The sequence below is a fragment of the Ptychodera flava genome, chromosome 15 (genome assembly GCF_041260155.1).
Source record: "Ptychodera flava strain L36383 chromosome 15, AS_Pfla_20210202, whole genome shotgun sequence".
Classification (NCBI taxonomy): domain Eukaryota; kingdom Metazoa; phylum Hemichordata; class Enteropneusta; family Ptychoderidae; genus Ptychodera; species Ptychodera flava.
The window spans coordinates 24,801,629-24,814,884 of NC_091942.1; the positions used below are offsets into that span (position 1 = coordinate 24,801,629).

The following is a 13,256-nucleotide window of genomic DNA, read 5'->3' on the forward strand; positions in this document are numbered from 1 at the left end:
GAACCAGTGGTTCGGTGGTGCGGAAATCACGACTCCACTGACTGTTTTGATCACGTGATAGTCCATGACAACGGGAATCGAAGCAACATGGCGGACGATCAGGTAAGCAACTGCAGCGATTTCTTTGCGAAATACGTTTCTTATCCGTTCAGCGCAGTCCATTCACAAATTGGTGTCAGAGCATGCCTCCACAAAACACTCAAATAAAGGGCAACGTAAATATATAGGTGTACAAAAAGTCGCAGTCCTCATAGCCAGTGAGATTAAAATTAGTTTCCCCTTGCCATTGTAAATCGCCGACAGTTTATCACTGTCGTAAAGCATATTTTGCTTTATTCAACTGTTCCTCTGTGTGAGTTTCCCTTCAGTATTCCAAGGCGGTATGCACCCTCAGTCTGGATATTGAGCTGACTGCAGCTGCATCTGTGAATATGGGGAGTATTACTAGTAATACCATTCCGTTCCCATTAGTTCACAAACACGCGATGAGTGATAATACATCATGTATACATCTCTCTACTCTAAACCATGGGGGTGAACAGTACCTCCATGCTTTGAACAAATCTGACATGTACAGCGCATTGACTCACAAAAGGTTATTAAAGGCCAAAGAAGAAGGATGGATATTCCCTTGATAACATCTATCTCATATGATGTTTGACTGACACAGCTGAAACACTTGGTGCAGTGACTTTCGAAGAATGTCCCATTGAATAAGATAGGCAAAAATCCATGTATTAATCAGTTTCTTCATCCATCCAGGAAGCAGCTCCAGAGACAAACGGTGCACCTGAGGAGGCACCAGCAGCTGAGACTGCTGAACAGGAGGCGGCACCACCAGCGGAAGGAGGTGGTGGTGAATCTGGAGAGGGCGCTGCAGCAGCCCCAGCAGAAGAACAACCACCAGGTCAGTAAATGATGTGAATGTGATTTTGATTGTGCAAAACTCTAGGTATGGTCTTTATTGTTATAATTCTTCACAATTAAAATCCAGGAGAATTTTAGTCTGATTCATAATCAGAATATCCTGAATGCACAGAATGGTAACAATGTATGTGTCAGACAAATCATACATATTTCCTTTGAATGAATCAAAGTAAAAATAATAGTTCTATTAAGTGATGGAAAGATTTGATAAAAATAGTGACAACATCACTGTTCGCTCCCATATAGTTATCAAAATAAGTCAACAATTGTATGAAATATGGACATACATATACAGACAGACTGACATACACAGACTGGCACAGAGTGATGACATTGACCCCAAGTGTGCCTTGGCCCATGGAGAGTGATAAAGATATAACAAACAGCTGAATGCAATGATAAAATAGTTAAGTATAGGCCTTTACAGGCACTGAGAGTGAATATGTTACAGCAATTTGATTAGTTTCTTTTCCTTTTCTACTTCTGTGATAATCTTTAAGAAAATCAATCTGCAAGGCAGTTTATGTATTGACAAATATGTTATCTTTTACAAGCACACAGTAAACTGTTCTTGATTTTTCATTTACAATATTTGACATAGACTGAAATACATAACATGCAACCAATGTTTACACTTTGCCCATACACCAGATACATGGAGAAATTTCAACATACAATCATCAACTCAGAAAACCTACAGGGAAAAGTAAACATTGTTTTCTTCCAGAACAGCTGGTGCATCCACATCTGGAACAACTTACAATTTTACAAGGGATAAAATTACACTGTGGTGAACTTGACTATTCCTTTCAAATCCTTACCTAACTTGACATCTTAAACTAAAATACACTGCATGGTTAATTGTGCACAAAAATACATCGGGGTGGACCATCTGATAAGGGATGGTGTCTGGAAGATCGATGAGGTACATTATCTTTTTTATCCGATCCATTGTACATTCTTTTTTCCCCACTCTCCCACCTTTTCTTTTTGTCAAACCTTCTCTGGCTGAATTTTTTATTGGCATTTGTTTCAAATGTTTTTCAAAATCTGCCAGGATTTTTTTACCGCATTTCAACACCAAATACAGTTTATAATATCAAATGCTTACTAAATCACCACATTATATACTCTTAGTTCCAGTAAGTATAAAATTACCAAAAAAATCTTAAAAATACAAAATGAAAGATATCCCAGTAAAACTGAAAGTTTCGCAAAGTTGCCCCAAAAATTCAAAATTCCAGATTTCAACTTAATTTCAATATATCTTATTAACAAAAACCCTAAGGACTGGTTTACTAAATATCAAAGCAATCAGACTGGTAAATTTTGAGAAACAAATTCTTTGACCAAAAATGAGAAAAATTGCCCCCCAAAATACAAAATTGCAGATTTCATCCTAATTTTAAATATATCTAATTAACATAAACCCTAGGAACCTGTACACTAGATATCAAAGCTACCAGATCAGAAGTTTTAGGAGAAAATATTTTTGACCAAATATGGCAAAAATTGCCCCCCCCCCCCAAAAAAAAAATTGCCAGTTTCAACATACCTTCAATACACATTGAGATTAATCTTAGATACCTGTATACCAAATACATGTATCAAAGCTATCAAATCAGTAGTTTTTGGATTAAAAATTTTTTATCAAAAATTGGGAAAATTGCCCCAAAATTACAAATATGACAATATCAATACAATTTGTACAAGCATGACTGAGGTCATTCTGAGGAACATGAATATTAAGTTTCATATCAATCAGACGAGCGATTTCAGAGAACAAGATTTTTTGACTAAAACGGGAAAAAATACCCTAAAAATACAAACATGCAAATTTCATCTCAATTTTTGCACACATAATTTAGAATACCTAAAGAAATCTGCATACCAAGTTTCAACCAAATCTGACCAATGCTTACTGAGTTTTAGCCATTTGCAGGATTTTTCCTTTTTTCCCCCTCATTTGCATATTTTTGGCACTGACATGTTCATTTGAACAAATTCACATCTCCATCCCTAGGTGCACCTGTACACCAAATACTAAGACAGTGGATGCTACGGTTTAGGAGTTTTTGATGTGGACGGACTAACAGACATACATACACACTTACATACATACACACAGACGCCATTTTGCCACCTTATACGAATACCTCCCATTTGCATATATACATATGCATATATCGGAGCGTAAAAACATGTGGATCATTCCATATATTTCTAGGGGACAAACTGTTAACAATTTTCCTCCCTTTTTGCTCAATAAGATAAGCTTGTGAATTGCCTCGTGTGCTACATTGATATCTGTCATAGGATGTGGGTATTCAATTTATGTGCAATAATCATTCTGACAATGTAGAAAACTTCAGAGTCCAGATAATGACAACTTATTCACTTGACGCTCATCTTTCACAGGAACAACAGATGCACCCCCTGCAGAAGGTGAGGAGAAACCGGCAGCGGAGGGAGAGGCAGCTCCAGAAGGAGGAGAGGCGGCAGCACCCGCCGAAGGCGAGGCTGCTGCTGCTGCTGCTGCTGAAGGAGAGGGGGCTCCTGCTGAGGGTGATGCAACAGATGGCGCACCTGCTGAGGGGGAAGCAGCTGCAGCACCAGCAGAGGGTGAAAGTGCACCCCCAGCAGAGGGTGAGGGGGCAGCAACTGCAGAGGGAGAGCAGCCTGCCCCGGCTGAAGGTGGGTATCTTATATCAAAAGTGATCTTAAAAAAAGTGACATAAATGAGGGATTTCAATTCTAATCTTTGTATATATATATATATATATATATATATATATATATATATATATATATATATATATATATATATATATATATATATATATATATATATATATATATATATATATATATATATATATACACACACACACACACACACACACACACACTTTGTATTCATTCCCATTATATAGTAAGGGTCTTTCGAAAAGGGTGTTTTATCAGAATCATAATATTTTTGTTCTCAGTCATGTATTGTGAGCGGCTTTTGTGAGAACCTTTGGTTATGTTTATGTCTGTTTATCTTGGTTTATGTCACAGGTGAAGAGGGAGCAGAGAGGGAGAAACCGGAAGGAGAGGAGGGTGAAAAGGCTGAGGCTGCTCCTGCAGCAGAGGGAGAGGGAGAAGGAGAAGCAAAGCCTGAGGGGGAGGCTGCAGCAGAAGGGGAGGGTGAAAAGCCAGCAGAGGGAGAAGCAGCAGCTGAAGGAGAGGAGGGTGGAGAGAAACCTGCCACCGCAGAGGAGGGTGAGCAGGCAGAGGGAGAGAAGAAGGATGTAGATGTCATCCCTGAAGAAGGGGAGGAAGCAGAGGAGAGGGAAAAGTCCCCCATCCCTCAGAGTGATACCTTCGCTGAGGGGGAAAGGGAGGAGACTGTGGCTGAAGCTGCAGCTGTTGGGGAGGCACTGTCTAGAGAAGCAAGTCCCAGGGCATCACCTGAACCATTGGAACCTGGCACTCCTGAAAGGAGAGGTGAGATGACACAGACTCTACAGTAGAATTATGGCGTGGGGTTAACTGCTTATTATTGTACTTGAAGCAATATATGTCATTAGTACATACACAGACATAAATATATGCTTAAGGTAGAATATTTCAGACTGTGGGGACATATTTTTAGTGAAGCCTATGTTATCATTATCTGAGCATTCTTTGTGTTCAACATCATGTCTGAATCCATCACGACAATTAAACTGAATGTGAGATTTTTACCACCTCCACTCCTACCCCAATAGGGTGAATACAGAGAATATTCACCATTTGGTAATTTTGTTCTCTACGTGAAAAATTGCATGGTAACCCCAATACATGTATTTTCTCATGATTTATTTTAAAGGAATTGGTTCAAACTTTCTGCAAGCAAATATCAGCTATTGTGTAAAATCTTTTTTTCAACACATTCAGCGCAAAAAAAAATTTTCCTTTCTGAACAATATGATTTTTAAGCTACTATAGACTATAGTCTATAGAAGCTATTGGGATGGGTATCCGTCCGGCGTCCGTCGTCAGTCTGTATGTATGTATGTATGTATGTATGTATGTCCGTTTGTGAGGCGTCCGTCCACTCAAATATCTTGAGAACCGCAGTACTTACTGATTTGATATTTTTTGCGTAGATGAAAAATATGATTTTGAGAAACTGTTTTTTTTTAATTTTTTGATATTGTTGAAAATAGGCAAATTAATGCTAAAAAAGGTGTTTTTGGTCAAAATCTTCTTCTTCATAACAGCTGGTCAGACAGCTTTGTTATTTGGTATACAGGTCCCTAGGGATAACCCAACTTAGATTTGTTCAAATTGTGATGAAATATGCAAATGTGTATTTTTAAGGAATTGTTTTGTCATTTTTGGTCAAAACTTGACTTACATTGTATGTAATTGTTGTACTGTATAAACCCTATCAATTCACTCACAGAAAAATAATTAATATGATTTTAAATAATTGAATTAATTAGAAAATTATCAAAGCCAAATAATTTAGTGTGGAATTATCAGAAAGTTAACTTTTTTGACATCTTGGAGGATTAAACATGTAAAGGCAACTTTCCTGAATCCCAACTTTGATATATTCTGAACCACCATTTACGTTATCTAAAAGAAATTGGTCATAATAGTTTGTCATGATAGGGTGGTCAAATAAATAGAGATAGAGAAAGTTCTAATTTCCATTGGTTGACTTGGTAAGGATAAAATAAGATTACTTTTTGAGGAAAAACTAGAGTGGTCAATTAAAAGAGTGGTCAAAGTGATAGGGTTTTTATGGTAAAGCTAGGCTGTAAGATTCCTCATGTGCTATTTATAGCAATTATGCAATCTGTGTAAACAGTGCAATGAAAGTGTAACATGATTCCTTTTTATGCTTTTGATGACCTTGAACGTCTTAAGTTTCAAACATTTGTCTCTTCAGTGTGCTTTCTCTGAGTAAGTACAGTCTCAACTTATTCAACAGAACTTACTTACAATGTTAATTTGAAATTTAAAATGTGCTTGGTTAATAGGATGAAAATATTGATATTGAAAGATAACCAGCTCAAGATTCTTTATAACCTGACAGATACATGTATGCTGTTTTTTATGATGTAAATCTTGATTTAAGCAAGTCTTGTTTACTTTAATTAGAATGTAATTTACTCTCGTTTATTTGCTATTATTGACTAATATAGTCTGATGAAATAAGCAAATCTGTATTTTTACGGAATTTTTTTCCATTTTTGGTCAGGCCATCCTGAAATGAGCAATTAAAGATATCCACCTTCTTCATCAATACATGTGTCACAAAAGGTTATTCTCTACATAACACAGCAGAGCTCTGTCAACTGTTGAGTCACTTGTTTTTTCAAAACCGCTGGTCAGACAGCATTAATTGTGGTTTACATGTCCCTAGGATGACCTTAGTGAGATAATTTCATACAGTCAGGAAATACTTAATTTTGTATCCATGTCTATAGTAGCTTCAGGGACTTTGGCCCTATGTTTAAATTAGTGAATTGTGCTGTAGAAAAAGTCTTCTCATTTGTCAAACATCCTGCTGAGGACTTCTCGTTGAAAGCTATTTGACTGAATATTCTCTCTCGATGATGGTTTTTTCCACAGAGTCTCCACTCCAAGAAGAGGATGAAGAAGAATACTATGAAGAAGAAGAGGAAGAGCCAATGATAAGCAGAGAGGAACTTGTAGAAAGATACCATGTAGGTCCACTTAGATTATTACATGGCCATTTTCAAATATTGCCAAGCAGTGTTTTTGATAAATCTTATCTGATGCATTTTCATAATGCTTCGGAGACTTGAGTCTGTAGTTTCATACAGTAAAACCTGTCTAAACTGAAGCGCTCAGGGATTGAGAAAATCGTTTGATTTGCAGAGGTGTGTTTGGTTTATAGAGGTCACTTTATATAGAGTTCTATTGGAATGGGATTGGGTAAAGGGTTCAGTTTAGGTTTCCAGTTTAGACAGGTTTCAGTTTAGACATGTTTCACTGTATTATTAGTTATAATTACATCAAGAGGGGTGACTTTGGAGTTGTTGATTCACAATTTGTAAAGTGAACTACTTCTGTTACTCTTTCAGTTGTTCACACAATTTTATTCTTGTGCCAGTAAAACACATACAACTATGTTGTCTATATTTTCAAGTTTTGACAGACTGGGTCATTTAACGGTGGTCTAATTGCATATTATTAAGAATTGAAATGGACCATTGCATAATTGTTAGAAACGGGATTGCATTGATTTATTGTTTTGTCCTTCAAGGCTGCCATGTCAGAACGAGAACAACTGACCAACCAGAATTTCCAGTTACAACACAAACTTGCTGAGTACTTCAGAAAGAAGAAGACAGACGACAACAGACAGGAAATGGACAAGAATGTCACGGATCAGGAACAGAGATACTTGAAATATATGTGTAAGTTCTTGTCAATGCGTCTGCTTCACTTTCTTTGTGTCATGTCTGTTTCTGTTGGATGTGCATGTATCAGTGTGGGAGCCTTTAGCGTGCCAATCGTTTTCATAATATATTTATCTTCTAAAGCACTGTTTTTGCCTTCTTCATGTGAAAAAATATTTCTGCTGCAGGTATTAGTTAAGTCTATAAATCCATGTATACCAGGGTAGTAAGTTCTAATCCATGTGCAGTTCCCACATAGACAGTTTTGGAATTTCCAAATAGCTCTTAGTTTTACCGAACTTTGAGTCAATAACTGTTTAGAACATTAGCGTTAACTTCATCAAGATGTTTAGTCCTTAGCTTACATGGCTGCAGTATATGATCAGCAAAGTCTCTCACTTGTATATAAATACCTTTTCTGTCTACTTGGCTTGTAACTTTTCTACTTTTGCTGTGTCTTCAATACATAAATATACAGTATTGATTATTGGGGAAAGGTAATTTATAATCATTCTCGCAGGCCAGAGCAATAATTTCCGCTCCGCTGACCTACGCAAAAATCAAGCTCTGGCAGATTACGCCGGGAAACTGCGGAAGTATGAATGGGAGTTAATTAATTATTCATGAGAACATATCATCAGAATTAGCCAATCACGAATACGTTTTACAAAGTCATGTCGGGTCGTAAGCTCCTCATTGTCTGTGTGTACACAATCGAGCTTTCAGGGCCTGAGATCCTCTGGTTCTGTTGCACCTCTTCCGATATATGTTGCATTAAATCCGACAGCTTTCAAAATTTTGACTGTTTTCTGTCATGATCGAGAGCAACGGCGACACCATGTGAATACTATGGCTTCGATAGGTACACAGACTACGGCCATCAACGAACCCTACCCGGTCCCACTGCAAGGTCGTCTTCGTACACTCAGTGTGACTATTTTCGGACGATCTCGGTTCGGACATTCAAAGACATGCTGTTCGTTGTACTCACTTTGCTCCGTATTGATAGCGTTTTACAATTCATGATACCGCATATTAAGTCAGGTGACGCTGCTGTCCCGTTTTGAATAGTTAGTTTTTTTCGGTAGAAGCTATTTCGGGCGCTATAAAACTTCGCGAAGTTAACACACCGTACGATCTAAAGCAACACACAGAGACAGCCCATATCCGATGTAAGCACCATACACGTCGAAATATAGTTGCGTCGTCCATGGGTTGAACGTAACTAATTTATCACAAAATTTTTACAAACAGTTTTCTCAACACATCGAAATTGAAAAACGAGCGTTTGAAGTTTCAAAATATCAATATTTAGCCCCTATAATCACATTCCAAATACGACGTCCGATTACTACGCACTCACTATGGAGTCAACAATTTGGCAACTTTGACCCCCAAATACCACTTCCCTCCTGTAAACAGTTTTAGGATAAACACAATAAAGTTTTGAAGGGTATGGTAATAAGATTTCGTACTGCTCGTTATTTGTGAAATGGCTCTGGGCGAAATTCACTATACCCTGTCCGAAAATTGTCACCAGGTCACACTGAGCGAGTGTACGCATAAGCTTATACGTGTTCGTACCCCGCTGAACTGCAAACCCATGGAACAGACTAAACCTCTCTTGGTTTGATTCCGTTGTAAGCGTAACTTTTGTGATGAATTAATGAAACATAATCGGACTTGAACAACTACGCAATTTCCCGAGATCTGTGATTTCGGCAGTGTAGAGACGATCGGGAGCCTAGCGTACATTTGTGATTTGTATCGCGGAGCACCAGCTCGAATGAAAGGGCCCAATATACCATTCATACGTTTCTAGCTCCATGTTTACCCACAGCACGATAAGAAAGCTTTCAGTGTGAACCTTAATGAAGAGATCGGTACATAAACTTGTGGTAAAGTAAATTTATGATCAATAGTTTTGACCAACGGGTTTTACACAGCGGTGTTGTTCTACGTCTGGGTCGGACACTGTGCATAGCGAGGCGTGGGGCCAGCTGCTCCAGTTATGCGATACCCTTCGATATAACGCCCGTGAAACACGATGGGCCGGACGGCCTGCCATGCCTGGTAGCATACAGACTTGCCACCGCTGGTCCTTGTGCAAAGAAACCATCTTTTCCTTGTAAAATAATTATCAATGGCGTCTTTTTGGTGTGAATAGAGTGGTTGAGTCCAAAAACATTAAACATTTACACATTGCGCGCTCTTTGTCGACAGTGAACGCTGTGTGGTGGTAAGCACCAAGATCAGCTCTGTAACGGGCAATCTGATTGGCTCGTAGGTTTTTCCTCGACTATCATAGAGCCTTGCAGCAATGCGTGAACGCTAAACGTGGCCAGTGATACCACGGCCTTTTCGACGTTGGGTGATAAGACTCGCTGAAGAGGGCGTGGTGTACGACGATGTTTATAATGCACAGAGAACAGCATGTTATAAGAGCTTTGTAGCAACATTAACCCTCTCACCACTATGGTTTGGCCTGAATCTGTTGTTATCAGTAATTTTGAGGGAGTGGACCTGTTTATTGGAAATCGGGGTGAGCAGGTTTAGCAGTGGTTATCTACAGCTCATGCAGTTACTTGAGCCTAATGTTCAGTTTGACATAGGTGTTTGTGCCATGCTCATGATGGCAAATTCTCAAGTGTTACCTCCCACATTTGCCTCCCTGAAACAGCAAATCTTGAAGAGTTGAGAAAGGAGGAAACAGACCAAAGAGAGGAGTTTCAGGAACACATTGAAGAAATCCGAGAGAGAAGATTTGAGAAACAAGACATGGTGACACATGAGCACAGAGACTTCACCGAATTCAAGAAACAGACAGCTCTGACGGCCATGAACAGTCGATCGGGAAAACAACTTTCAGAGAAGGTAATGTATATGGCTAGTATAAGCAGTCTATCAAAGCATTGTTTAGGAGTGAGAAGTTTCATAAATGTGTTAAGTGAAAAGTGTTGCATGACCCTTTGACTCTTGTACCGCTTCCCAGCTTCACCATAGATTTTCATAAGAGGTTATAGGATGGGATAGTTTGTATGAAAGGAGAACCATACTATCCAATATGCTACTTTGAGTTTTTGTCCTTAGCAAACTAATACCGGTACCAGGACATTTTTCATTTATCGTTAGCCCAGGCTTTTTTTTGCGGCAAAAATTACAAAATAGTGAAAACTTTTTTTTTGTCATCTGCAGGAGGTAGAGCAATATCTCGGCAGTGAACTGAAGAAAGAACAGGAGGTGGTCCAAGTCAGACTGGAAAACATCAAGTTGAAGAACAGACTGCGGAAACGAGAGCAGCAGTTGAAAGCCAAGGAGGAGCTAGCCGAGGGTCTGCACCTCATTGATTTTGAACAGCTGAAGATTGAAAACCAAACTTACAACGAGAAGATTGAAGAAAGAAATGAGGTAAGCTCTTGATTGTCCACAGGACGAAGTGATCGATTTTTTGTTTGCTTTTTTAATGCAATTATTCCCTTCAACTTTCTCCCTTGCCTGTACATTGTCTTTGTTTATTGTCTCTTGAAAATATTGTCGGCTTTGTAGCTCCTGCTACTTTCCAGGTTCTTTTCAGATAACTTGCCTGCTTCTTTTTTGAGTTTTTCAAATACAACAGAAAATTAATAAATCACATATACCTTTTGCATTATTAATCATTTCTTTGAATAATAGGTATGAAAATATGAGTGAAAATCATTTTCAATTGCTCTGTTCAAAATTTAGGGCATGTTTTCCCATTTTGTATTGGTACGCATGTAAATGTATGAATCTTCACCACTCTGAACTACTATGATTCCTGTTTTGTGTAGGAACTCTTGAAACTGCGAAAGAAGATCACCAGCACTGTGCAAGTGCTGACACATCTAAAGGAGAAGCTGCAGTTTGTGCAGGCTGAGAACCAAGTACAGAAACAACAGCTGAAAGAAGTGGAAGCATTAGTTGCACAGGTGAGTGGATCCGTCAGTTCTCTGAATGCTGTCTTGAAGTGAATGTTGGTGGTTTAATCACCCAGGCCAAGGTGCAGAATCGCTGGTTTCTAAAATACAAACGACTTGGGTACAATGTCAGCTGCAGTTAAAGTACATTTACTTGACCTTTGATTTTGAATAGGACATGTAATGTTTTGAACGGCAAGCTGTTCACAGTTTCACCCCAGTACCCCATACATCATACCTACTTTTATTGCTTTCATTTGTGCCATGTACAGAGAAAGACATCCAAAAATTTTTTTCCCTGCCATTCAAGCTTCCAAACTTTGTATAATTTATAACTTCATCTGTCAGAACAAGAATTATGAAAAATGTGAAGATCTAGATGCTGCATCTCCAAATTTTGAGTAAACATTTTCAACCCTCTTTTTTCTGCATATGAAATAAAAAGCATTGTATAGTGATTGAAATAAATTTAGGCACTTTCTCAGGTGTTTTACAGATCTTTGTGAGAAGCCATTAAAGGTATACTGTCACCTGTTCCAATTTTGCAACAGTTACCATGGAAAGAGAAAATCTAACCAATCACAGATTTTAAGCAGGTGGCCGCTTTTTAAAAACAGCGCCCTCACATGAGCATTTTGAATACCAAGGAACGCTCCTTTGACCATATATGGGCATATTTAGATTACAGGTGACTGTATACCTTTAAGTCAAATTCAAATGTTAGATTTTCACTCTAGAAGGTGGAATGTGACTCAGGGACAGATATGACTCTCAGACTTGTACAGTGTTGTGTTGGCCTTCCTCTTGTGAGGGCTCCATTTTGATGCTTATAAAGTTTTGTGAAAATCGGGATTTTGTTTTCCCCATAGAGATAACACAGAGATAGCAGCTATTTTGAATTCCATATATTGGATAACATTGGGTATTTTGTTTCTCTAATACCAAATTTATGTGGAAACTTCTGATTTTTGTTCTTTAGTTGGAAAGAAAATGGTTGAAACCTTACGTGAAAGTTTGAGCAAAGGGGGGGTGCAAACCACCCTGATATTTTTGTTGATGATCCAAGCAGTGTGAAATTTCAATATCATACACAGTAACAACAGTGTGCATCAGCAAATCATCACTTCTACTTCACAATATTTTCAATCCTACTCTTGACTTTCCAAACTGCAGAAAAGAGACATTTTGTCCAGGACCAAGAAAGCCAGGGACATGCTCAGGATCGACAACCACAGACTGCGGCAGAAGTGCGGTCTCCTTGGAAACGAGCCTCTTCTTAGGGATTTTGAGGAGAGAAAGGACGAAGGAGATGAACTCAGAGAGAAACTTGAAACGCTGAGAAGACAGCATGCCGAACTTGTACTCAATACAAATGGGTTTAGAAAGAAAATTGAACAAGCAAAGGCTGCGAGAGCATAGTTTTAAGAAACTCATCCAAATTGGACTTGTTCTGTGGCCTTGCAAAATGGACTATTGAGGATGCATGTATATATATATATTTTTCTTCATAAACTATTTGGTATATTTGAATTTTCAATTTTTTAAAAACTGTATCATTGTACAATTAAAATTCCATCCACACTTTGATCATTGTCTGACATTAGTAAGCCAAAGACATGTCAAATACTAATTTACAGAAAATCTTTGATGTTAATGTAGCCCCATTGTGTATATAATTATTTTGAATAAAACTTTAATGTCAAGAGGATGACCTTTTTTGTCACGTGATGTGTATGATATCCTTTGTTAAAAAGTGGATGATATGGTAGATTTGATAGAAATTATAATAACTTGAGATAATTAGCCTGAGCACGGTCCCCCCACAAAACTGTGGAGGGACCGTGGCCTGCGAAACAAATTCTTTGGGATATATATTTACTATTGTAAAATATAACAAACCCTGGATAGCGTGTATTTTCTTCATGTAACATATTTGCAAGCAGGTTTTCACAACTTTAAACAAACTCCAGTGGTTTGACAAAGGATGTCT

General features: G+C 38.2%; 1 protein-coding gene across 1 annotated transcript; it reads left to right on the forward strand.

The window, feature by feature from the left end:
• Positions 1 to 23: 23 nt before the first annotated feature.
• Positions 24 to 12,974, forward strand: LOC139151636 (cilia- and flagella-associated protein 184-like). Its single transcript, XM_070724564.1, has 10 exons — positions 24 to 102; positions 763 to 907; positions 3,346 to 3,621; positions 3,988 to 4,416; positions 6,538 to 6,632; positions 7,196 to 7,349; positions 10,012 to 10,205; positions 10,527 to 10,739; positions 11,141 to 11,278; positions 12,440 to 12,974. Exons 1-10 carry the CDS (start codon positions 88 to 90, stop codon positions 12,683 to 12,685), a joined length of 1,905 nt encoding a protein of 634 aa, XP_070580665.1. The 5' UTR covers positions 24 to 87; the 3' UTR covers positions 12,686 to 12,974.
• The last annotated feature ends 282 nt before the right edge of the window (positions 12,975 to 13,256 follow it).

Excerpts from the sequence above, each read along its gene's own strand:
- LOC139151636 (XM_070724564.1), top strand. Across the intron at positions 4,417-6,537 it reads TGGCACTCCTGAAAGGAGAG|AGTCTCCACTCCAAGAAGAG; the intron begins GTGAGATGACAC and ends TTTTTTCCACAG. Across the intron at positions 10,740-11,140 it reads AGATTGAAGAAAGAAATGAG|GAACTCTTGAAACTGCGAAA; the intron begins GTAAGCTCTTGA and ends TGTTTTGTGTAG.